Source organism: Alligator sinensis, unplaced genomic scaffold (genome assembly GCF_000455745.1).
Source record: "Alligator sinensis unplaced genomic scaffold, ASM45574v1 scaffold567_1, whole genome shotgun sequence".
Taxonomy (NCBI): Eukaryota; Metazoa; Chordata; order Crocodylia; family Alligatoridae; genus Alligator; species Alligator sinensis.
The window spans coordinates 1,180,765-1,207,766 of NW_005842049.1; the positions used below are offsets into that span (position 1 = coordinate 1,180,765).

Consider the following 27,002-nt stretch of genomic DNA (forward strand, 5'->3'; position numbering starts at 1 on the left):
TTCCCTACAGATAAAGGAGTGGCTCTGTTTGAATTGTCAGATGCAAAGAGCACGAGGTGGTGACTTAGCTCCAGTTCATGGTCCTGGACCACAGCCTCTTCCACCCAAACAGAAACCTTTCCTTCCGCCTTCAGTGACTAAATTGCCTGCCCAACCCCAACAGCCTGTTCAAAAGAAAGATGTTTCTCAAAAACCTGACCCTTCCCAGACACTGGAATCCAAAAAAGCCCTTCCATTGACAAAGCAACCATCTATGTCTGGCTCTCCCCCTGTAAAATCAAAACATCCCCCCACTGAGCCTGTTATTCCACAGACCTCTAAACAAATGGAACTGACATCAAAAACTGACCAGGCCAAGCCAACTGTATTTCAAGATAAGCAAAAGCAACCAAGTATACAAAAGCCTACAACTGACACTGTGACTACCTCTTCAGTACCCAGTCTGAAACAGGATTCAGCAGGTCCCAAACCTCCACCGACCCAACAGAAAGCAGTGGATCTTCAGAGATCGGAAACTTCCAAGTCATTGCAAGAAACCTATCTGGCTGGGGAGAAACCTCAGCTGCCAGATTCCAAAAGCCTACCCCATGTGTCTCAGCAAAAACTGGATCCCAAACTTGTTTCTCAGCCTGGGCCTGGATCAGATGTTAAAGGTCAAAAACCTGTTGGGCCGCCAACACAAGTGAAAGAAGACCCTAAGAAGGTACAGACAAAAGCTACCCCAAAGATGGATGCTAAGCAGGTTCCAAAAGGTCCACAAGCAGCTGTAGGCCCCAGGCCTACTCCAGGACAGCCACCACCCCCACCCCAACAGCCTCAGAAAGCTCAAGAGCAAACAAGACGTTTCAGTCTTAATTTGGGAGGAATTACTGATACTCCCAAACCTCAACCTACAACTCCACAAGAAACAGTTACTGGAAAACTCTTTGGATTTGGGGCTTCAATCTTCAGTCAAGCATCAAATTTAATCTCCACAGCAGGTCAGCCAGGAGCTCATTCATCAGGACCTCCACCAGGGCCTGCTGCTAAGCAGCCCCCACCTCCCTCACAACCCCCTGCCTCTCAAGTACCATCCAAAGAGTCCAGTCAGGCTCAGCCATCTCCAAAAGCAGGACCTGTAAAAAAAGATGCCAAGCCTCCTGTGATAGAAAAACCAGAGCTACCCAAAGCTGATAACATTGTAACCATGAAAGAATCTGAGTTAGAAAAGAAACCGACTGTGGCTAAAGACAGCAAGCCTCCAGTTGCTGAATCCAAAAAACCGCCTGGGCCAACCGAACCACAAAAAACTACGCTGTCTAAATCAACTTGTCCTCTTTGTAAAACTGAACTAAATGTTGGTTCTAAGGATCCACCCAACTTTAACACATGTACAGGATGCAAGAGCATTGTGTGCAATCTCTGTGGATTTAATCCTATGCCACACATAGCTGAGGTAAGCAATGACATTTCTATTTACTCTATAAAAGCAACTTGTTCACTGGTTTTCAGTTACCAAATGGTTCTGAACCCTTTTAATGCTTCATCTCTAGTGCTTCATTTTCTAATTAGATAACTGTACAGTGTGAAATTTGGTGGATAGTAAAAAGCTACTTGGAATACATTTTCTGCAGTACAGTAGATATCTTGGATTTGAGGTAGAGACAAACTTAAATCATGGAAATGAGTGTTATGATAACATGGTAAATTATTGCACCTATTGTTTATAGTTCATTTTGGGGTAAAAGTTACCCTTCATGTCTCTCTCATTGTCAGCATAGCAACATTTTCATGTCTTATTTCCCTCTCCTTGTCTTCTGATCAATGTGTTTGCTTCAAGCACTTCTTGAATTAAGGAATGTATTAATTGTTACTTTTACTCAGGACAACCTTTGAAGTACTTCCTAAATCTGGAGTTAATTTGTACTTTCATGTTTCATTAATTATATTCTGGCTCGGGACTCTTGTGGGGATATTCATTTTGATGTATCCATTTCATAGCCTAAGTCAGAGGGATAGATTAGGTGTAAAGCAGGATTTAGATTGACGAAGATCACAAGGTCATTCTACTCATCAAATAAATCAAATTGGAATGGCTTTTGCATTGTTTTTATGATTTCTAAAGAGAACTAATGAGGCATTCTTTATAACTCCTGTCACCAGAGATCTCAGAATTTTTGAAAAAGCTAATTGTGTGACCATTGTTATTCTTTTTTTTTTACAAAATCTTCTGTTTAAAAATAGGGGAAAGGAAACTTTATGTTAACAGAAGTATATGGCTTCCATATTAAGCAATCAATTTTAACTTGATAGAAGCAGATTACCAACAAGATGCTTATAGATATTTCATAAGCATATGTCAGTTCACCAAGAAAATGAGCAAAGAATGAAACAGTGTTGGGTATTTGATGTCTGAGCATATAAACTAAAACAGATTATCTTAGCTAAACCATCAGTAACAGCTTAGGTAGAAACCAGAATATTGAGAAGACAACCATGTACCTTGTGTATTTGCATGAGGATCTCCTGGGTTAACTTTCTAATTGTGCTTACCAGCTTCAGCAGTTTGAAAATCATTAATCAGACCACCTCTATCAAAATTTCTCTGTATCTCTTGCCTGTTGATTTTGTTTTTTCAACCTAAACGCAACATTGTCCTATACAACAAGGACGTGACGGACGGCACATAGCTGGTTTATGTTCTTTGAAGTACTCTGGCAAATCTGTGACTTTTCAGTGGAAAGTGGACCGTCTATTTCCTTTGTAGATTAGAAAGGAGGAACACTTAGAGATGTGAGAGCAAGAGCAGAGAAGAAATTTTCACACTTGCTGTCTGAGTTCCAGTCTGTAATTGCCAAACTCTGCAATTTTAAACAATTTGTCTCTTCCGGTATCTTTCTTTCTCTTTTATATCGAAATCAGGATGTGTTTTGATTAAAAAAAATACAACATCCATCTAAGAAGTTGTTTTGAGGTTTTACAGCACACTAAGCAAGTCCAATTGATATTGTTGCATCACTTGAAGAATTGTTAGCTGAGTTCCAGCTGAAAAGTGAGTTGGATTTGATTACTTGACCGGAGGTCCAAATCATATTCTGTATAAGCGAGCAGTATAGCTTTCATTCAGTTACAGGGCAAAGGATCAGGCCCAAAGAGCCTGTAAATGCATGCTGAGTTGACAAATACACAGGATAATATCAACTTCTTGTGCACATCAACCACAACTATTTGAACCCAGAAAATCCACTGGGCAACCAGCTGTAATAGTCCAAACACAGTTGCTAATGGTTAACAGTGTGGGGGTGACAAGGTACCTTCTTATAAGGATGATTGGTGGTTTCTGCCTACACGTGACCAAAAAACCTTTTAAAAGAGTATTTCTTTCTATGAAACTAGTTAAATAATGCCTCTTTATACAAGCTAAGAATCTAGTCCAGAATACCTTTTCTTTTATAACAGAACAGATGCTCTTTTTTTTCCAATTTGTTGATTCAACAGTCAAATAGATATTTACTTAAATGGTAATTTATCTGGAAAACAAACAACCATGAATGATTAAATAAATGACACTTGATAGATTTCAGACCCGCAGGGCCATGTGAACTCTGGTACATTAGCACAGTATTCTCATCCTACCATTTGCTCAATGGGAAGCAGCATTGTTTACCAGCTCTTTAATTAGCTTTTCTGTGGGTTTCCAGCTCAGGTAGTTGGAAGCAGTTCTATTTTTAGCAACTGAACACAAGAAAATTGCAACTGTAGAAGCTTGGAAATGAAAAGAGTGGTAACAACCATTTTGTGTATTTAAAACTCAGTCTGGCTGTTCAGAAAATACAGAATGGGATCAGAGCTGGGTCATTCTACTGTAACCAAGTTTGGTGAGACAGAGGGTCAGAGGCATTCCTTAAAGTACTGTGGACATTAACTAGAATGGGGATGTTTTTGAAAAATGAGAGGTTAATTAGAGGAAGCCACAAGGAGAAAATGAAGAAATTAAAATGAATAGAATTCATATGGTAGTAGTAAAAGAATTATATTTTAACAAGTCACTGTTTCTGAACAAAAAGGAAGCAAAATGGCCATGGCGGGTTTTGTAGATGTGTAATGATGGCAGAAGCTATATGTGTAATCTAATGGAAATGCCAAGGGAGAAAAAGAACTGGAGTTCTTTAACCTACAGATGGCTATTTAAATATCTGTAGATATTGTAAGGAAAAATGTGGTCTGTCTGAAATAATTTATTAGGGTGTAAAAGAAGCCCTGTTCAATATTAAGGAAATGGCAAGGAAAGGTTTGTTTTGGGAGTGGAAAATACATTGGAATCATTTTAAAAACGATCGGATGTCATTCTAAGACTTTGCAGAAGAACTATAATTCTAAGAAAAGGGTGGTAGTCAACTACATATATGAAAGCTAAGAAATGACTGTCATGTAGTAATTTTACATGGAGAAATAGGATACTTATTTTCACATTCATATTTGATGGATTCTTTTATGTATGCAACTGTAGGACATAGTTGGCTTCAAAACTAGGGGACCGGGCTTCAGTGACCCAGGGGTTTCACTCACACCTGTATTCCTGCATGTATAGAATTCTACACTTTGACTTATAAATGAAACTTTAATGCTTTTATGCCTTGAGTTCCCCATATTTTTATTAACATTGCTGAGTAATAATCCTCAAATGAAACACAAAATGGTTGGTGGGGAAGTGGGGCAAGTGATTGGATCGTAGAATCCTTGATCCAGGCAAACTTAATATCATGTCAGCCAAACATGTAAGAAGATTCAGGAGAGTGGGGTTGGGAAGAAAAAATGTTTAAATGTTTCTCTGCAGCATAAGAAAATCTAATTTAAAGAGCAATTATGATGGGGTTCAGGATAAACCATCTGCTAACTTTGAGTGTTAAAAGAATGTTTTGTAAGTACCTTTTTCTGAAGCAGTTGGTACAACTACTACTGCCTACCTGTATAGATGCACTTCTAATATAGCAATTCCTATTTTCCAATCTCCACTGAAGTCTGAATGTACCAACTGTTGTATTTAAAAGGTATGGGAGTTTGTTCAAGTCAAAATGGTAGCCTAAAAAAAAAGAATAGAATCATTATTGCATAAACCAGTTTGACCCAAATCAGTTAAGTCTGATACTACATTCCACCAGGTTTATCTCAAACTGGTTTCAGTCATTTTCAAATTGGTTTGTGCGCAGAGAACATCTGTTTTGTTAAAGGTTTAAACCAGTTTCTGATCACTTAAACTGGTTTAAGTGTAATGTCTGTCCCTAGCCCAGGACATCATCTAGTCCAATCCCCTGCTGAAAGCAGGACCATCCCCAACTATATCATCCCAACCAAACTAATCCAACCCAAGTGAAATGAACCATACAGTTAAATTTCCAAATACAGCTGGGTCTCCTGAAAACAAGTCTGCAGCAACACTTTGAAGTACAGAGCCATCCATGATAATAATGAAAATATCTGAAACGAAGTACTGCATAATCTGAGATGATACCCATTGCCTCTTTATAATGTGATATGCACAGTGATAGCTGCCCATTTGATTCAGCTTTGAACCATTTTCTAGTGTTTCAAGTTTCACTACGTTTTAGAACTTTATAATTTTCTTTGTTGTGGATTTGGTTAAGAAATAGATGACATCCAAACAACCTAAACTACTACTGGATGTGTCTACACAAGACACTAAATGCACAGTAGATTAATTCTAATGCGCATTAGTGCCCCATGGCAAAAGCTGTGCTATTGCACTGATGCTCAGTAAAAATAGTTTACTGTGCATTAGTGTCACTAAAAAGGCATGCATCAGCGCTACTGCACAGTAGCACCAGTTACTTACTACCTGTTATTACAGGTACTAAACTTAAAAGTGCCACAACTACGGTTCATTAATGCATGTGTAGACATGCCCACTGAAAAGGATCTACTGATTAGAATAAAGAAACAGAAATCTTTACTGTCCCTAAGAGCTGAGTGATTGTACAGTTAGAATATTTTCACTCATCATTTAAAGCTATTGTTTAAATTTTGGTTATACAAAAGTGAATGCTTTCTTTAATAGCAGCCACTTTGTTAGGCTGAAATAGATGGGATTATATAATGTATGGGGATTCACCACAGATCATAAAATTTGTATCCATAAACCAATAACAAAATCATGAAAACTGTTAACAACATCCTTTTATAAAAGATAGTATCTTGTCTTTGAGCCAGAGAAAAATTAACCAAGCATAAGCCATGGAATGAATAATTAAAGCAATATTTCTTCATTATCAGCACACAATCCAATTAATTTTACTCCAAATGGGGTATTCTCACATTTCCTAATGATCTGTGATTCTTATTCAACTTGAATATTTTTTATGCTTAAAAACATATCATTGAATAACTTATCTTTGGCCACATTTTTCATGACATGGACACATACCTACATTGAAAGGAAAAAGGTATACTAAACATTGATTATGGGTACATTTTGCAAGAGTACCTAAATACCCAGTTTCAAATATGACTTAGGCCCACAGGGGCCTAAATCCCATTAACTTTCACTTAGATTTATTATTACTAGTATTAGCATGAAATTACCGTTAGCATTGAATTAGGAGTTGGGCACCTAACCTACTTAAGCACTTTTGAAAATCCTGATAGCTTCCAGTTAGCATCTTTAAGTACCTAAATATCTTTGCAAATCCTACATACCCAAGGGATAGATTCTCATCAACTCCTAAGACAACCGAGCAGGGCTTAGGCATTCTTAAATCACAAAGAGTGCTTCAGATTGACCCTGCTCAGTGACTGCAAAACTGCTGCTGTGCCAACATTCATTGTCTCCGTTTGGGCCTGAAAAGATCTCTAGTCACTAGTTTTCGGTTGCTGCACAGAAGCAATCTAGACTAATACTATACATGCTGCACTCCTGCCTAAGCTTTTTTTGTGATCCAAATTGGTTGGAGTGGGGATGAACATGGGGAGAGACCCTGATTGTTTGTGAGACAGCCCATGGCAAGTGACTGGTGCTGAAAGCATGAATGCATCTCACTAGAAAATGTGTTGGTGCTAACTTTCTCCCCAGGAGCCCAGATGCATGGGCATCTGGAATTGAGAGACCTGGGTTGTGGGTTCTGGGCTGAAGGGGGTTCAAACCTACGTAAGAGAGTGCATTAAACACTGGGGTTGTTTAATTATGCAGTCATTTGTTTAAAAAAAAATGGCGGGGTATGGAACAGAATACCACAAACCATAACAACTCACAACAAGGATTTTGGCAGAAAGGTGTTTAACCCAAGACCTCCTTCTTCCTCCCAGTGAATTTCTTAACAGATCTATACTCCCTTCAATATGCTTTCTCGGTCCCATAACTTTTGCACTCTTTGCTGCCCAACAGGCCTGCTTCAACAAGAAGGGGGTGGGGAGTGCACAGTTTATCTCATAGCCTGAAGATTAGGGTATTCTAGGAAGTGGGTGATGTGGGTTTGAATCCCCTCAAGGTGAGATGGACCTAGAGCACAGGTTGCCTACTTCTTTAGTAAGTGTTCTTGCTAGTAAGCTATTGAGCAAAAGATGTGCCAGCAGACCTAGTCATATGCAAGAGCAACTGGGGGAGTGCTGTATCTTTATAACAAACTCAGTGTTTCTACCCATTATGGAGTTCTGGTTCAGGTAGGTAACTTCACTGGAGTGATTTAGATCTTGATATTAGGGTGGTGCCTTCCTCAGTTCAGATGCCAAAGCCCCAAGGAGTACTGACAAACCTGGTGGCCTTTTATTCCTATTGGTGATTTGTAAACCTCCTACTCAGCAATGGCATAATGTGAATCAGCTGTGGGAGATGCAGAGAATGAAGATATCTATGCACAGGAAACCTAACTGCATACCCTATTGATCAGGAGCAACACTTAGGGCAAGATGTCTAATGTTCATGTCTTACAGTGTGTCAATGTTAGGTGCCTTATAATTAATTTAGGATCTGTCCCTACAGTGCTCTAAGATGTGCTGGTGGAGCTTTACAGGTATTGGAATACCAGCATAAACTGTCCTCCCCAATTTAGAAGAAGATTATGCCAGCAAGAGAATGCTATTGTATGCATAGGTGATACCAGTTTCCCAAATGAAATAACTATCTCCAGAAAAAGAAAAAAAACACATTTTACTTGATGTAACTGCTTGTATATTAGGAATTTTGTTAGGATAAAAATATTATTAAAAATCCCACTCTGGTACTATATTGCTTTACTAGGACAAGTTTTAGTCTATATTTTAACACTTGGACACTTTTCAAAATTGTATTGCATGTGAAATTTGTTACTATCTCTTTCTGAACATTAAATTTCTCATTTATGGCCCTCTTTTGCATTCGGATGTGACTGGGAAAAGCACTGAATTCACTGAACTTCTGTCAAAGGCAGTAGAGCTCTGTAGGGATCTGTCTGCCTAGATTCAATTTCAGAATTTGCTTAATGTTGGTAGCTTGGAGAGTTTATTACTAGAGGGGGAAGCTCCTACAAAGCACAAATGAGCTTAGCTTTGGGGGGAGTGGGGGAAAGGGGCAGTTACTTGCCTAGCTAGTGATGATGTCAATTTATAATTGAAGTGTTTTCTTCATTAAAAAAATGTTTAGTTTTATTAGTCATGCTTCTTTATGGGAAGAAACTTGTTTTGACTATTTACTTGGAATAATGATAATATTGAATATGCTCTTTTGAGAAGTTTTAAAATGAAAATACTCCATTTCCCAGTTTGAAACACATTTAAGACATTCTTCATCTGGTCTCTGACCTGGCTGTGCCTGGCTCCCTGTAATAAGAAACCCGATGAAAAATTTGAAAGCTTACTTAATTTTATCCTAACTACATAGTTGGTCCAATAAAAAGATATCCCCCTAAGAAATCCTTGCCTTGTACTTTCCTTGTACTTTTTCACATTTGGGTGGGAAAATACACAATACCCTTTCAGAGGAAAAATTAAGAGAAATTTCTATCAAGAGTTTATATTGTCTCCATCATGGTAGGAAATCTATTCCTATCACAACCTTTCAAGGAAAAGAAATGTTACCCGTTTTAGACAACAGGAACTAAAGCAGAGGCGCACAAAAGCTGCTTACAAATGTGTGGGGGGGCGGGGGGCGGGGGAGTGGTGCTTTAAGCTTGGTGTGCCCTTGCATGCCCAGAGGAGGCACTGCATTAGTTTGACCCCGCTTGCCCAATGTCTGTATAGGGCTTCAGTAGGGCTTTTCGGTGCTTCTTTATAGTAAGTGATTGAATCAGATTTAGATAACAGCGCCAGAAAGCTGTGCTGACTTGCCCAATCTATACAGATTCTGCAGAGCCAGGTCAAACTCACGCTTTGCCTCCTCCAGTAAAGCACTGTTTTTGCGGGTGCTTTTCAGCTCCCACAATGACTTGTCAAAAGTTCCATGGAGAAGCTTGTGGCACAATTTGGAATTGAGGATCTAGGCTTTCCCAATATCTGTCCAGCGCCTAACCACAGGAACCTTCTTTTCCTCCTTGGAAATTTTATTCCTTAAGGCACCTCTAGGTTTCACCATATAAGGAGGAAATATGTGCCTAAATTTAGAGCCTTAAAAAAAATAAAAAGCAGTGCTCGTTACAACAGCCACTAGGTGTTTTGCAAGGCCAGATGTCTTTTGTTAGCTATCACTGGTAATATTAAATTCAAAGGGCTGACTTTTTAGCAATGCAACAGATACATTAACTGTTCCTGTCTGCCTAGCCATTCTTCCCTCCAATAAGAATTCATACATTCTGAATACTTTCTCAGTAAATCTTGTCCAGCACCTTCCAGCATGAAAAATGCTTACATGATATGACTGGCGTACAGCTTTGAATGCTGCTCCTGAACTCCCACACTCTCTCGCTCTCTGATATTAGGAAATCAGACAGCCTGTGGCCTACAGCATTAATTAGGGTCAAGCTGAAGTTTGAAACTTAAAGTAGATAATCTGGAAAATTACTGACCTGGCCTTGAGTCAGATGATTTTCTTCACTGTATTTTCATCAGGCATTTCCTTGATTATGCCATTATTCTGCATTATTCAAAAAAAAAGAAAAAGGAAAAGGAAAAGAAAAAAAGAATGGTAGCATCTGAAGTCATCTTAAGTCTCCAGTTTTATATTCACTAAGGTACTTTTATACCTTATATTCATATTTTAAGGTGGTTCTACTGTCTTACCTTTATTACAGAACCTTCCATAACATCAAATAAATGTCTAATAAATCTAAGCTTAAGGAAGAAATTGCAGTGCTTAATTTAGGCATTTAAAAAAATCAATCTAGTATTCAGATGACCAACAAATAAGAAGAGAAACCTCTAGAAAATAGTGTGACTAATGATTTTGCATGTCCTAACTGGGTACATTGAAGTGTTACCAAAGTTAGGGCAATCTTAATGCCCCAGTGTACAAGTGAGTTTCATCTTAAAAAAGGCATACCTGATCTAAAGTTTGTTTTCATCCAGCATGAATTAATGTTAGATCAGCAAGGGATTAACCAAACTTCACAAATGCTTGTACGTGTTCACAGAATAGCCCTAGGGCTTGGAAAGCCCACATGCTCTCTAGAGCTGCAGGGCTGCTCTGTGTTTACTCCCCTGACTTTGACTAGGCTGTTTTAATCCCCTCTTCCCTCTGAGCAGCCCACCCCTGGACTAGGCAGCCCCTGCTTCAAACTTCTACCACAGACCTTCCAGTCCCTGACTCACTTGCCTCTGGCTACCTGCTTGCACATACAGATCCTGACTCATATTAGGCAGCTTAAACTAAGCTGATACCTTAAAGGCTTTATTTTATAACAGGCTGAGCACCTTTATCATCTGGGCATGTTGCTAAGATACATATGGTCCATTTTAAATTATCTTTTACACATGGCCACCTTTGCAGTACGGCAGGTAGTTGGTAGGGGAGACTGAGAAGTAGTAGTTTTGGTCACTGTGGTTTTGTAGGAGTGTTCGGAAGACTATTTTCCTCTCCTCTCATCCACTCCCCACCCCTGCAATGTCACAGGTGTCTTCTGTGATATGGCTTTGTTTCGTCTGAAACCTGCACTCAGAGCACTTCAATAGTTGTTTTTTTTTTCTGATACCTGCTGATTCTCCTGACCTAGCATTGTGACCTCTTTGTATATTGTTAGCGTACACACTCTTTTTTTCATGCTTAGCTCTTAAAGGACTAGTGTCCATCCTTAATAGTCAGTTTAATAGGGTTGATCTGATGGTTTGGAATACCAGGTGAAACTTCTGCAAGAATTTCCACTTTGTGAATGCATAGCTTCATAAAATTTGTATTTATATATATTATGATGCATATGCATTTAGCAGTGAGCTTATTTCTGACAAGTTGAATCTGTTAATGATCCCAGCTGAGTTCTAGAAACTACATGCATTTAGAACAGTGTCACATTTGTGTTAATTAAATGACTAATGCTCATCATAACACTGTAGCAAATTAAGAAATATATTTAAACATAGTATTCAATATAACGTAACCTTCTGTGTGATGTTTAATGACAGTGCAAATGATGAACCAAAAAGTGTGTGTGTATAATATTGAATGGACTGGACGATCAGATTAGTTATGTAAAAAATAAAAAGCATCTCATACAAGTTTGGCAAATTTTAAGAATATTGAGGAAACTGAAAAGGTTCAGTGGACCAAACCCAGAATGATTCAGAATCTGGGGTCAATATTAGTTATGAAAAAGTTTGATTTGGCTTTATGTCTAGGGGAATGGGGGAATCTTATGGCATTAAAGAAAAATGAAGAAGAGAAGATTAGAAGAGAAGACTAAGGGGGATTTAATAGCAGCAGTTAACTACCAGAAGAGGGGTTGCAAAGAGGATGGAGCTGGCTTGTTCTCAGTGGTGGCAGATGACAGAACAAGAAGCAATGGTCCCAAGGTGCAGCAAGGGAAGTTTAGGTTAAATATTAGGGAAAAAAATGTTCTCATTACAAGGATAGGAAAGCACTAGAACAAACTAAGAAGAAAGGTTGTAGAATTTCCATCCTTGGAGTCTTTTAAGAGCCGGCTAGATAAATCCATGGCTGGAATGATCTAGTTGGGGATGGTCCTGCTTTGAGCAGGGGGTTGGACTAGATGACCTTCTGAGGTCCTTTCCAGCCCTCATTTTGTAGGATTCTATGATTTATTCCAGTAATCCATTTGAGACTGTTTTACTGCATTTCAAAATAAGCAATCACAGCCTGATGCTGAAGAAGGGATTAGCAGCATCTGTGTGTTTCTGTAAAATTTCTTTGCACAGAGGGTGGTTGGATTAGGATATTTACATTTCATTATAGTTATCAACAAAAGTAAATTATTTAATGTACCTAAGTTTATAAGTGTGCAAGGCACAATGTTGGATGGAATGGTAGAGTTACATCAGTTGGTAATTGCATCTTTTGGGTTCAGTTTGTTGCACTGACACTGCTTACTAGGTTCTCTGAGGACAGGACTCCATAGACGTTGTGCAGATCTTCTGTTTTTAATGTTCTTGGGTTAATATCTTGCAGGGTTTTCTATTTGTTTTTGTTTCTTTTTTTTTTTTTTTTTGGTAGAGAGGCTTCAAATTGAATACTGTCCAATTGTCATGTAAGGAAGCATTGTAGAGGAAAAATTGCCTTCTCATTTACGTCCTTAGTGATTTTAATGATCTTTTAGAGATTAGTGTCCTAGCAAAACTGCTTAGTAATGAAGCAATTAGAACTGGTTGGAAAAAAAATGGAAGCAGAATATTTTTTCCACAAAAAGTATGTTTTGATAGAAGTTTACTGGAAAAAAATGTAGAAGAAATGTATTCAGGCTCATTTTTTCTGCCTTGGAATTTTACTCATTCATATTTATTGGATGTATGAGTTGACTAACATGATCTTTGATTCTAGAGATCAGTACAGGTTTGCACCAGTACTTCTGCTTATGTTATAGACACTGCAATAATCACAACAATTCAATTTTAATTATCGGAGTCTACACAAACCTCTTGAAATTAAAACAAAATAAATGGAGCTTTTTTTCAAGCAGCCTTTTGATTCCTATCCTTGTTTATGTGAAACGAGTAACAACTGGGACTTGCATTCTTCAATAAAATGCTGACAGAAATTCATTCTACAATGGACTGTCCAGATGGTGGCCTGTGAGCTGCATGCAGCCCCCAAAGCTGCCACTGCCTGCTCTGCCACCCCATCCTGTTGTTCCTGCTACAACCGCTGAGTTTTTTGGGTTCCTCTGCTCTCCTCTAGCTTCTACTTACTGTTTGAATTCTTAGAGGCAGGGCTATGTATGCTGCTCATGCTGCAGGTAGGCAATGAGTCTGGCCAGGAGGGGATGGGGAACCAAGCTGCTGGTGCTGTGTGTGCAGCAGAGTGGGGTGTGCTAGGCTGCACACTTCATGGGAGAGAGCCCAGGGATAGTTATCCTTACAGCAAACTGCAGCTAGGACTGTGGCTTATGCCCCATGCAGCCTTGGGACTGTGATCAGGACCCTGGTTCCTAGAATTGGGACAGCCTTAACTATAATATAGATTATAATAATTGTCATCTTCAGCCTACTAATTGGAAAATATTTGAAGATATATTTATCTTAAGACTGTTATATAGAGCTTGTTGGAATCTTTTCCCTCACGGAAAATTGTAACAAAAACTAAATAAGAATAATTTCTATTGAATTTTTCCAAGGAAAATTTCAGCCTCTTGGTGAAACAATGAAATTTAAAATGTGTCAACCAAAAATGGCCAGATGTCATCTCTCATAATTAATCAGGATCTGTACTCTTGTTGGAGGGAAGGTGGTGCATCACGGGAGTCGCATGGACACAGTAGATATTGGGAGATGAAGTGTGGCAATAATATGAAAATGTCATACATAATCCAATATTTCACTGAAGTCATTTCAGAATAAAAAGATTTCAGAAAAAAAGAAAAAAAGTATTATTTTTTCCAACAATAATTTCATGTCTTTTTCTCTAGATATATTTGACTCTTTTTTTTTTTAAGTTTAACTGAAAACAGTTATACTTTGAAAATTGGTTAACGCAAAGATTTTGAGTAGCCCAGGTCTCATGTTGGGACTTGAAGCTTCAGAGGGACGTTTTCATTAGATTTTCTTTGACTTTCAGTCTTTAGGGTCTAGTACAGTGATGATCATGGTTTTGGCCCCCTGGGCCAAATGCATGGGGCTGGTCTGTGGGTTGGATTGGGCCCAGTGTGCTGTGATCAGGCTCTGGGGGCCCTGCAGTATCACCACACACCTGGGATAGGTCTCCAGGGACCCTTACCCTGCACTCCCCACGCAACAGGGAATGGGATTCAGAGCTCCACACTGCCCAAGATCAGGCCAATCCTGTGTGACCAATCTAGCATGCAGGGCCTGGTCCATGGGGCTTCCCACAGATCCATGGGGAATCCTGTGGGCTGGATGACATGGTACTAAGGGCAGGATCTGGCCCCCAGTTAAGTACATTTTAGAATACAGATTTTTTTTTCTGAATGTTTTAAATTTTATTTTAAACTCAAAAGGATTGAAAGATTTGCTTTAAATTTTCAGAAGTGATTTTCAATTTTTGAGTACCTTTATTTTGTTTTGTTGCATAACATGATTTGCTGTGAGCATTCCCTCTTCACATCAAGTCTTTTAAGCTAAGTTACATTTGGACATAAAAGCTGAGAAATTAAATCAGTTGTTTTAAAAACAGGCCATGGTCTCATTGAAGGAAGGGTCACACAGTTAAACCATACTATCTAGTACCAGGCAGTTTACAAGATTCTTCAAATAATTTCCAATATACCTTGGCACTGACAATACAACACAATGCTGTTCAGTCCTGGAACACATTTGAACAGAGCATATTTTTGTTTAGCTATGTAGTGAATTTTTAAATTAACAGAAGACCAGAAGCCTTATGACTCATTTAGGATATTGAACTACATGTTTAAACAGGAGTACTGGCATTTATCTTCTATGGCTATATTTTTTTCCAAATTCGTATTAACGGTGCATATGTCCTGGAGTCTTTCACAGTAACCAGCACTGAAGTCAAAGAATAATTTGAAGAAAAAAACAAAATGTGTGTTACCGTGGTGCCTACAGGCCCTAGGCAAGGTTCAGGGTCCCGTCATACATTGGTAATTGGTTCAATTGAGTGTAGTTCAACTTGATCTTATTATGGATTGTGGATTTCTGCTTGTTGCAAGCTTGTTACAAAATACATGGTCTGGTAGGTGCCATAAAAAGTAATCACTTAAAGCGAGTCTGCAAAGTAAACTGATGGTTTTAGCCACCAAAGCCTCAGGCTTTAATTTGAAACATGGGCCTAAATATATAAACTTGGAAGAATTTGAAAAGTGGACTTCACCTTTGCATCTGGTCCCTTTATCTGAAATTGCCGTAACTAAATCTCTAGATCTATATATTTTCAAACTTTGGAATATTTTAAACCTTGGAGAGTCGGTTATTTTTTTTTCCTATATGAGTTTACTCTTTTGAACTGCTTTATTCTGGGTAATTTGGTTTTTAATCATGTTATTTTCCTGTTGGAATAACATTGGAAAAGAAAGGAGTTGAAGTTTAATCAGAAGGAAGCTCAACAGTTTCCTGTAGTGGTTACTTCTTTTTCATTTACTGAAGTTCTCACAAAACAATTTTTGCAGCACCTTGTTGAATAGATACATACTATAGGATTTGAGGTCTTCATGAGCTTTCAACTATTTGTAGACATTGTAAGTACGCTGACCTAAAAATCTACTCAGTAATGATCCATTTCCCAAGCCTTCCATGACTGAAAGCAGTTAATCCCCATGTTCTAATAGGATTTCTGAGGAGTTTCTTGTTCTTTAATAACACGTTTTGCTTGGAAGATTTTTTAATATGTAATTAAGTCATTTTCCATGCGTACATATTATCCTTTTAGGGTGTCAACTTGTTATTCAAAGAAAAGAGAATCCCTGACTTTTCATATCAAGATATATCACACAAGGGGAATTGACAAACCATTACTAGGGTTAAAATCTAGTGGAGCTGATATTATTTCCATTCTTACAGCACTCTTTCATAATCAGCGGTGGCCAATTATTAATCCATTATAATTTTATGAGGAAGAAATCAGGGTGAATAATTGCATCTCCCATCAAAATGTATAATATCAATTTGTTGGGATTCTGGGAAAATTTGATACTCCTTTTTAAATTCTTGAAGCACCTTAAGTAACTGCAAAATACATGTGTAATGCTGGGTATAAGTTGTAGCAGTGTTTGTCTAAGGACATAGGCAGACCAGGTTCTTTGGGTAAATCCAATATCTTTTATTAGACCAACTAAAATTTTAGTTTACCTAATAAAAGACATTAGATTTACCCAAATAACCTTGTCTGTGTGTGTTCCTTTCCATTTGTTGTTGTAGACTGTGTCTACATTTAGTACTTAAATTAATTTTCTTCAGTGTATTGCAGGGATCTGAGGATCTCTCTAGGTGGTATTAGCAATTAATTGATTTGTTCAGTAGTCAGAGTGGCTTCATCATCCAGAAAGAACGACTGAAAAATTGCTTGGAGTTACAGTTTTACCTATATATAGGTTTATTAAGATACTCTGTCATAAGCTGGTAAATCTCACTCTGGTATACAGAGCCTAGTGACTTAAGTTAGTTTAAAGCATTCAGTCATCAGGTGACTTACCTGTTCTGTGCCATGATAGAGAGACTGTATTTCCAGCATTTTCTTAGGCCCCTACAATGGCATGCTTTCCTCTCCATAGGTCTCTTTCTCCATAAATTAAAACAGTTGTATTTAGGTAATCCCATAAATACATAGAAATAGGATGGCAGTAGGATTTACCTCCAGCTTCAGGAAGTTAGATTTTAATACTCTTTTAACGGGGAGCCAGAGTGGGATCCCAAGTATTAATTAACTGTTTTTTCACAAGTGCACATTTCAAGTTTCATCATATCTTTTAATGTGGCTTACAATTAGATAAAAATACTGATCTGATGTTGGCAGATGTATTCTGCTGTTGCTTTGGTATTGTTTGTTTCTCTGTTCTTATATCGTACCAAGTACACTCTGGAATGAGACATAATTGTATTTTATACACAACTAAGATTGAGTCAAGCCTCAGGTCTACATCTGTACCATCATTTTGTCCTTTTATCTTATTTCAACCACACTGCTTTATTTAATTACTGAAAACTAAGACTTATTTTTAAACATTAATAGAAATGAAACCAGACAAATGGATGAAAAAAATGTATGAGACAAGGAGATTGTCTTCAAGTATATTTTGTATATTTCCATTTTACCTTAAATTCTCTTCATCTATTGAACAAGAAGAGAAGGTGCATGACCCAAATCCAGCCTTTTTGCTATTGTATAATACTACACATGTGCTTTCACACATCACACACACACACACGCACGCACGCACGCACGCACACAGGTAAATTATTGAAAATGGAAGACTCTTGTCTATCTAATTGCTATATAATGGCTGTGATTTCTTTCACGGTGGTGCTGATGTCCCTACAGCATTGTACAAAATCCCACAGGGATATCAGATTTCTAGTTCCATACCCTACATGGATCTTCTCAGATATGTAGGAGTAATTCCAAGCTGCAACATATAGACTGAATATTTCCCAAGGATCCTGAATATAAAGATTGCTCTATAAAATTTCAGGCATCAGTACATGGCGGGGGTGAATCTGGGGGGAGTGGGATGAGGGTGCACTAGCACCCCTCCCCCCGCCTCACTTTGATTCCTGTTCCACCCAAAGTTTAAAATCAATTTCCTGGCAGTGGCAACAGCATTCATAGTCAGCCAATCCTGAGGGAGTCAATTGACTTCATGGCTCATTATATTCTATCTGATAGGGGTGTGCGAAACGGGCCATATTCGATTTGGATTCGGATTAGTCCTAAATCGGGGACAGTGATTCGATTAATTGATTCAGATCACTGTGCCTGATTTGATTTGACTGAATCTGAACCTGAAGATTTGATGCTGATTCAGAGAATCAGCAATTTGGCCATAGACAGGGCTTTAAATGTTTTTTCTACATACCTCGAGCTACTAGGCATGGCTCGTGAATGCTGTGATGATGGGGTGATTGGAGCATCCCACAGGAGCACAGGGTGACCCCCCACATGCCTGGTGTGAACACAGAAGTGGACTGGACGTACTTCCGGTCTACTCCCAGGTTTGCCAGGAAGCACGCTTGGGCACCCCCCCCCCCCCCCGCCCCCACCCCCCAGGTTGGGGTGATTGGTTGTGGGGCCAGACCCAGGATGCACCAGTCATCAAGCCAGGGGGGCATGGGAGAGGGGGCCCTGTGCACTCCCTGGCAGACCAGAAGTGCACCAGAAGTGCTTCTGGTCCACTTCTGGGTCTGCAGCCGAGCATGCTGGGGAGCCCTCCATGCTCCCATGGGATGCTCCATCTGCCCCACCACTACAGCGTTCAAGAACCACCTGGTACCTTGAGGTATGTAGAAAAAACATTTAAAGCTGTGTCTATGGCTGAATCGCTGAATCTTTTGGAATCTGTCTGAATTGAATTAGAGGGTTCCAATTTGATTTGGAGAGATTAAAGTTTCTCTTGATTCATAGATTCATAGATTGTAGAGTCGGAAGGGACCACAATGGATCATCATGTCCGACCCCCTGCCCCTGGCAGGAAAGAGGACCGAGGTCAGATGACCCCAGCCAGGTGACTATCTAGCCTCCTCTTGAAGATCTCCAAGCTAGGTGATAACACCACCCCTCTTGGAAGCCCATTCCAGATCCTGACCACCCGTACTGTGAAAAATTTCTTCCTAATATCTAACCTAAATCCACTCTGAACTAGTTTACACCCATTCTTCCTAGTCACTCCCTGGGGCGCCGTAGTAAACAGCGCTTCCCCTATTCCCTGTTGACCTCTCCTAATAAGTTTATAGGCAGCCACAAGATCTCCCCTCAGCCATCTCTTGTGAAAGCTGAAGAGATTCAGCTCTCTCAACCTCCCTCCATAGGGTCTATCACGAAGGCCACTAATCATGAAGTGGCCCTCCTCTGGACCCTCTCGAGATTCCCCAAGTCCCTCTTGAAGTGTGGCGCCCAAAACTGGACACAGTACTCCAACCGCAGCCTGACCAGTGCTGCATAGAAGGGGAGCATCACCTCCTTTGTTCTATTAGTCATGCACCTGCTAATGCACGACAAGTTGCGATTGACCTTGTCGATGGCCTCATTACACTGATGGCTCATGTTCATCTTGGAGTCAGTTATGACTCCAAGATCCCTCTCTGCATCCGAGCTGCTGAGAAGGACACTCCCCAACCTATAGGTGTGCTGGGGGTTCCTCCTTCCCAGGTGGAGTACCTTACATTTATCTTTATTAAATTGCATCCTATTTCTCTCTGCCCATTGATCCAACCTATCCAGGTCAGCCTGAATCTGCTCCCTGCCCTCCGGTGTACTGACTTTACCCCATAACTTGGTATCATCAGCGAACTTGGAGAGGGTGCTCTCCACGCCCTTGTCCAAATCACTGATAAAGATATTGAATAATATCGGTCTGAGGACTGAACCCTGCGGGACCCCACTGCCCACCTCCCTCCAGGCCGAGAAGGAACCATCCACCACCACTCTCTGGGTGCAGTCCCTAAGCCAGTTGGCCACCCACCTGACTGTGTAGGCGTCCACTCCACAGTCTGCTAGCTTCCCAATGAGGATGGGGTACAAAACTGTGTTGAAGGCCTTCCTGAAGTCCAGGAAGATGACATCAGCCTTGGCTCCTGCGTCCAGGCAGTGTGCGACCTGGTCATAGAAGGCTACAAGGTTTGTCAGGCAGGATCTACCTGTGACAAACCCATGCTGGTTTCCCCTCGGCATCATTTCTCCTGCTGGGCCTGCAAAATGTGTTCTTTGATTATTTTCTCTAGCATTTTCCCAGAATAGAGGTAAGACTAACTGGTCGAAAGTTAAGATTCAGTTTGGATTTAGAGATTTGGCCACCGAACTGGGCTGAATCTCTGGCAAATTGAATCAGGGACCAAAGCTTCGCATAGCCCTACTATATGATCCCTTCTAAACTCTTCATTCTACAGGTGTTAATGCCATTCCCTTGTTTTTAATGTTCTTGATATTCCACCAGTCAATCTGGTCTTTATTCAGCAGTTCAGCTGTCTGTTAGCTGTTCCTGCTAATGAAGCTCCTAGTTCACAGCCCTGAAGATAGTTTTTTGCCTCATTCCAATTAAATTATAATTGTTTTTGCTTTAATATTAAACTGAATAATACAGCACTGCGCCCCTAGAATATTAGTAAAGCTTCTATTTTATGTCACCTGGAGAAAAAACGTGCTGTTTTGTATGTGATGATGAACCTCACTATCTGTACCCCTCTTTTTTCAAAATTCTAGGTCTGCCCATGGTACATGATAAGGGGTAAAGGAGAAGATTATTGGAAAATTGATCTCCTCTTAAGATTTATTTCAGTGTTCAAATCTACCTTCTTTCACTTTTCTGAATAGACAGAGAGGGACATTTGTTTGTTTAAATCCTTAGGTCTTTTTAGCTCCTAAAGACAAAAACCTGGGGGGTGGGGGGAGGGGAAGGGGAGAGAGAAAATAAATAATAACTCCCCTTTCTGCAAAAAAACTAAAGCCTCTGCTGGTTTTGACCCCAGGGAGAAAAAAAAAATCATTTTTGATGCTCAAAACAAGGGAAAGGTCAGACCACAGCACCTTGAAAACACAGCTTCTGTATACCTGCAACAAGGGAGAATAATAGTGCTGCCCTGGAGAGTGGCAGATTGAAAATTCTCAGACAGGCATTAAATTACTGACAGAGATGAAGAGTGGAAGTGAGTCGATCATCTCTCTTTTCCTAATGGGAGAGTGATACCCCCTGCAAGGGAATCGACTGCATTATATTCCACTACCACTCCCCTTATTTTTGCAAGCCTTTCCAGATCCACAGTCCTTTCTATTTTCTCATCTAATGAAATAAGTGAGGAGCATTAGTTGGAAAGATGGGGTCTGGTTTTTTGGTTTTTTTAAAGACAGTGAGAGAGAGAAATGGGGTTAAATTTATTGTGGGCTGGACTTCCTTGTAGTAAAAAAAGATGTAAAGGAATTATTTCCTTTATTTTGGACATTTTTCCCCTGATTGCATGCTGAATGACAAACTGCATCTATGAAAGGTGCTATTTGACATAGAGTAGAAAATGGTACACAGTTTTATAACTTTCAGCTACAGTTACATTCTTTTAGTTCTGATTCATCATAAGCTTCTACTGTTTGTTTTGAACTTACCATTTCTTTTTTATTTTCATGAATACTGTAAATGATCTTGCATAATTTTCAGGAGAAAGCACTTACAAAATATTTAAAGAGGCAAGGGCTTCTGTGATATCTGTTATTGGATCGGCTGTATAGTTGGCTGAACACTCCCAGGTCCCTTAGTCTTTCCTCATATTGTAACTACCATAACAATATGTTTTTGCAGGGCAGAAAAGGTCAGTAAACCATTATTTTGCAGAGCTGAGACATGACAATAAAATGGATTAAAGCCTCTATGCAGGTTGACTCAAGTCATTGCAGAATAATCATTGCAGAATTGCAGAAGTCTTCTTCAAATATTTTTCATTTAATGAGGCTTCAAAATGGGAAGCATCATCTTTCAAGATCAGTTGATTTGTACTACTTACGTTTGTACTACTTATGTTTTAGGTAAGTATTTTAGTTTCTTGACAATTCTCCTTTGAAAGCTGACCCTATTCTGATCCCTTTCTCCTAACTTACATTGACATGAAAATTATGTTAAGTGACTTTGCCACTCGGTTCCTTTATCCAGCCAAATGGGTAGGCATTTATTTTAATCTGGAAAGTTAAATGAGACTTCACAGTAAAATATGTTGCTTAAAATATATAAGACAAATGGATTAGCTCCTCAGACAAACCCCAAGAGTTTCTGAGAACTCATGTGAAATCAGCGTTCACTCACATGCTTTCATATTTTCAAATGTCCACTCAGTTGAACATGTATTAGAAAGAGAAAAACATATTGAAGGTATATGCAGGAAACTCTGAAGCAGTTCTTTTTGGAATACATTTAATGAAATCCATGGGAGTACAACTGGGCAAAACTATTGCTTTTTAGTAACCATAATAGTCTTACTTTTGAGATGCTGTTCAATTAGTGATTCTAAAATAAGAGGGGAACTTTTGTGCATTTCACCATGATGGCAAAGGCTTGTCAGTGGTGGATATCTTTATTTTCCTTGGCAGTTGGAAAAAATGTAAATGCAATGGCAAATCAATCTGTCTGCTATACATTTACAAATTATGTATAATTTAAGGCTGTGCTCCCTGCTATGTCGCAGATCAAGAAAAGTAAAAGTTACTTGAGATGTCATGTTCACAGTTGCCTGTTAAATTGGCCATTGGCAAATTTCTATTTAACATGTATAAAAATACTTTTTGCATATGTAATGCTTACTGTCTCTTACAGAAATCATAGAAATTAACAGTTGGAAGGGACCTTGAAAGTTCATCAAGTCCAATCCCTCTGCTCTGGGCAGCAATACTGCTGAGATCAAATGATCCCAGCAAGGTGTCTATCCAGTCTCCTCTTGAAGACTTCCAAAGTTGGGGACTGCACCACCTCCTGGGGAAGTCTATTCCAGATTCTGGCCACCCTTACCATAAAGAAGTTCTTCCTTACATTCAACCTAAAACTGTCCTCTAACAGTTTATGGCTATTGCTTCTTGTCCTCTCCTGGGGCACCCTAATGAACAGTTTTTCTCTCAGCTCCTGACATTCACCCCTTACATACTTATAGAAGGCCACCAAATCTCCCCTCAGTCTTCTCTTCCCCAGGCTGAACACTCCCAGATGCTTTAGTCTTTCCTCATAAGATTTTTTCTCCAGGCCCTTAATCATTCTTGTGGCCGTTCTCTGGATCCTTTCAAGATTCTCCACATCTTCTTTGAAGTGCAGCACCCAGAACTGGACACAGTACTCCAGCTGGGCTCTCACCAGCGCTGAGTAGAGAGGAAGTATCACTTCCTTAGCCCTGCTCATGATGCATCGGCTAATGCATCCCAGTATGCTATTAGCTCTGTTGACTACAGCATCGCACTGACAGCTCATGTTCATCCTGTAATCAACCATAACTCTGAGGTGCCTTTCAGCCATCATGCTGGCCAGGACATCTCCTCCTTACCTTTATTCATGTTGCTGGTTACTTTTCCCCAGACGGAAAAAAAAAACCAGTACCTGCATCAGCTGCATGATAGTGCAGGTGGCACAGTGGCAACCAGAAGTTGTTGCTGCCTCTGTGCATGGCAGGTGCCCCAGGTGTTCAGCCATGTCATTATACTTTTGGATAATGTGGTTGTCAGTCTACTTTTTACAATAATATCTTCTTTATTCTGTATGGGACTACTTGATGCCATTACCTTTGTTGCATTTAATTAAAAAAAAAAACAAACATTCCTCCTCTATTTTATTTTATGTAGGAATTGTCAGATTTAGCATACTTTCATAAAGAATTTTATCATATTTTGTGACTGTGGTTTTCCATGCAAGGAGTTTGTCCTTCCAATACTTGTTTACTACTACTACTACTACTACTGTGATTAACAGTTCTTAATATACTGCTGATAGCATCCAATTGAAATTTCTGTCAATGTTCTGGGTTTGCCTGAGAGATACCTCATAACAGCTTACAACTTCAAATGGCTGCTTATTTGTATCCATTCTTTCATTATCTCTAACAAAAGCTGACACCATATAATGGGGGAAATCTTAGGCTAAGCTGATGCTGGCAAACAGATTGTCTTAATGCTCTAGAAATAGAATTAAAACTGTTCTCACCAACAGGCAAGATAAGCAGAGGACAGACTTGATGTTGAACTAGGGAAATAATTGTATTGGTCAGTAGTGGGAAAAACAGAAAAAAACCCCACATTTTAATCTTAGATAAACACCTATAAAATCAGGGGATTTAATTATACTTATAGTGCAAGGGCAATTTAATATATCTGTTAATTTGTACTATTTTATTAGCACTGTGCTGAGGGGTTGCTCTTCTGTTTGCATCAAGTTTGTGCTGTGCATTAGAGTTTTGAATGATGGATTAGGATCTGGGTTTGAGATTTAAATTATGGATAAGGATAAATATTCTTGGAGAATACTGTAGATCGTAGATTGATAACCTATAGCCTGTAGGTTGGATCCAGCCTGTGAAGAGGCTGAATCCAGCCCAGAAGGGTCCAACCTGGTCCAGGGCAGGACAGGTTATCAGGTAGTTCCTCTGAAGCCTGCTCCTGCCTGCACTTACCCTTGTTGTAGTGGGGCTGAGTATCTGAATTGAGGGTAAGTAGAGGCATCTTGAGCTCTCCTGGGGATGAAGATGTATGGCCCTTGGCAGACAGCTGTGTCATAAGCTCCAGCCTGAAGTGGCAAAAGTTTACCAACCCCTGCTGTAGATGATGACCCCAGCTGAAAGAAATCTGAAAAGATCAGTTGTTCTTATAGGATTTCAGATGTATGCAGTGGTAATTGCATCAAACATGTTTTTCTTAAGAGAGTGGCTTAATAATGGAGCTAAAATGAGGCCACTTCTGGCTTGGAGAAGTAACTGCTAGGAGTAACCATTCATTCCAAATTGCACAACTATTTGGTCATTTCTTCCTGCCTGATTAAAATATTAAGTAGAGTGCCAGTGCACATTTTCATGGTCCTTTTTTAACATCATCTGGCAATTGAGATCACCACATGATTTTTTTTCCTATAGGTGACAGCATGTATATTAGATGGTGACAGAGAGGTGAAAAGCCATATCTACCTTTTAAATCCTCTGAGCTATAAATCAAACCAACACACCAAAAAAACTCCAAAATCTACACCTCACAAATGAAGATCCACAATGCTCTCATTTAAATCAATATATATTGAAGGGAGCTCACTAACTGCAATGGAGGTATTACCCAGTGGTGGATCTGAGCAGAGAATTGGATCTTAAAGAATTTGATTTCTACAGGGAGACATATTTTTCACCACTGGATTGTGATTCAGATGACCTTGCTTCTATTCTGAGCTCTGTCCTTGACCTGTTATGTGTCCTTTGGCAAGATGCTTCATGTTACTGTTACTCTAATTCCTTCCACATCCATTGACTTGCTCGTTGGAACTGTCAGCTGTCTGTGTGTTCTGTGCCCCGCTCAGTCTTGGTTGAGGTCCCAAGATATTTATGAAATTTAAATGCTGACAGTAGCACTTAAAAGAGGAATTACTATATAAAAAGGTTTATTTTAATATACTATTGTATTTTCTTGCATTTACTTGCCCATGAGGTTTTTCTCACCCTAGGCATTGCCTTCCATACAGAGAAGCAGAACAGTTCAAGTCTCTAGAGGTTCTACTCTTAGACCCAGCCGGAAATAAGAAAAACCCTGTCCAGACATCATGTAAGGAAGTCTGTTCATCTGAAATTGTCAGCCCAGCTTTGCAGCCCACAGATCTGTAAAGATCCAGGAGGGTTCAGATAAGCATTTCAACTATTTTTTAAACTCAAATCAACTCTGGAAAATTGATTTTTTTTTTAATAGCATTGTCCCAGGGGAGCGGGGACGCCGGGAGATCCCCGCGGCGGCAAAGGGGTCTGCTTACCTCCCGCAGGGCCGGAGGAGCCGAAGGGAGTCCACGCGCCGGCACAGCCGGCGCGGGTCATCAGCCAGGCATTTATCCGGCTGCGGCTGGGCAGCGGGGGGCGGGGCGGAGCCCCAGTGAGCGGGGAATCAGCCGCCATCCGCAGAGCGCGGGACAACACAAGAAGGAGGCGGAAACGGCTGCGAGCAACGTGGCAGAGCAGCCGAGAGCAGCACGAGGAGTGGAGGAGTCAGCTCCATAAGTTGGGACACAGCCAGCGAGGAAGCCGGCAGCTGAGGCGGCAGCAGGGCCGGCAGCAGCGCCTAGAGAGGGGCCGACTGCACCCCGCACCACAGAGCCGACGGCGAGGGTAACCGCAGTGTAAGCTATTGGAGTATCAAAGAGGCCAGCCGCATCCCAGGGAAGGAGGGACCAAGTCAGTGTCCCTACTGGGGGTATACTCATTCCGAAGACCGCTGTTGATGGCTAAGTGGATTGAGGCAAAAGAGGACAAGGCAAGAGCAGGTTAGAGGCCAGAATAGGAAGACCCTAAGGTGGTGAATGGCCGGGGTGTAGGGGAGGGCGGAGCCCCTAGAGTACCCACGGAGGAGCGCACTGGCACCGGGGGACACCCCAAGGGAAGACCCCCCACTGAAGGCGTCATCAAAGTCGTGGCAGGAGAGTTCTGGAGTCCCCCTTGATTCCAGTCGGGGTAAACTCCCGGGCGCACTAGCAAAGCCCGGGTGCACGAGATCTTGGGCCCGGGCGAAGGCGGCGCATGAACTCCTGGTCGAACGGAGCCGGGTACAAGCATGTTGTATTTCATCCTATGAAGGGAAATGCTGCTAAATAGATACTTGATAAATAGGAAGTATGAGTCTTAGTTGAAGCAAAAGATGGCATCTAAATTCTCTTCTTTATGACTGCCACAGGCTTCCTTTTTGCCTTAGCTTCCCACTTCATAAAGCAAGGTAATTATAGCTCCAGAGATCTGTGGACTTCATTAAAGATTGTAAACCACTGTGTCTTGGGCAAATTATTTTTAATAATAAAAAAGAGATACTGAGATATTGGAAAGAATTCACAAAAAAGGTATAGTACTGTCTATTTAGAGACCTCTTCTTTAGAGACTTCAATCCATCTAGCTTAATCAAGGGAAGGTTAAAGGATAACTTGATCATGGTTTCCAAGTGCTTACTTCCAAGTGAAGAGATTGTTGTTAGTAGGCACTTCCTGTAGGGAATGATTCCAGGAGTTTGAAGCTGAAGCCAGACAAAGATATGCTCCATTATTTGAACAGTTCACCTAGGATTGCAGCATATTGTCTCTGATGTAATTTTTTTTTTAATAAAGAAATTACATCTTCCTAAAGAT

The 27,002-nt window shown here is 40.1% G+C and overlaps 1 protein-coding gene across 1 annotated transcript in view; it reads left to right on the forward strand.

Annotated features, from left to right (window-relative positions):
- PCLO (piccolo presynaptic cytomatrix protein) overlaps positions 1-27,002 on the forward strand; it is a 598,913-nt gene that overhangs the window by 51,108 nt on the left and 520,803 nt on the right. The window contains 1 exon segment of the mRNA XM_025203237.1: positions 11-1,435. Within this exon segment, the coding sequence (XP_025059022.1) occupies positions 11-1,435 (1,425 nt within the window).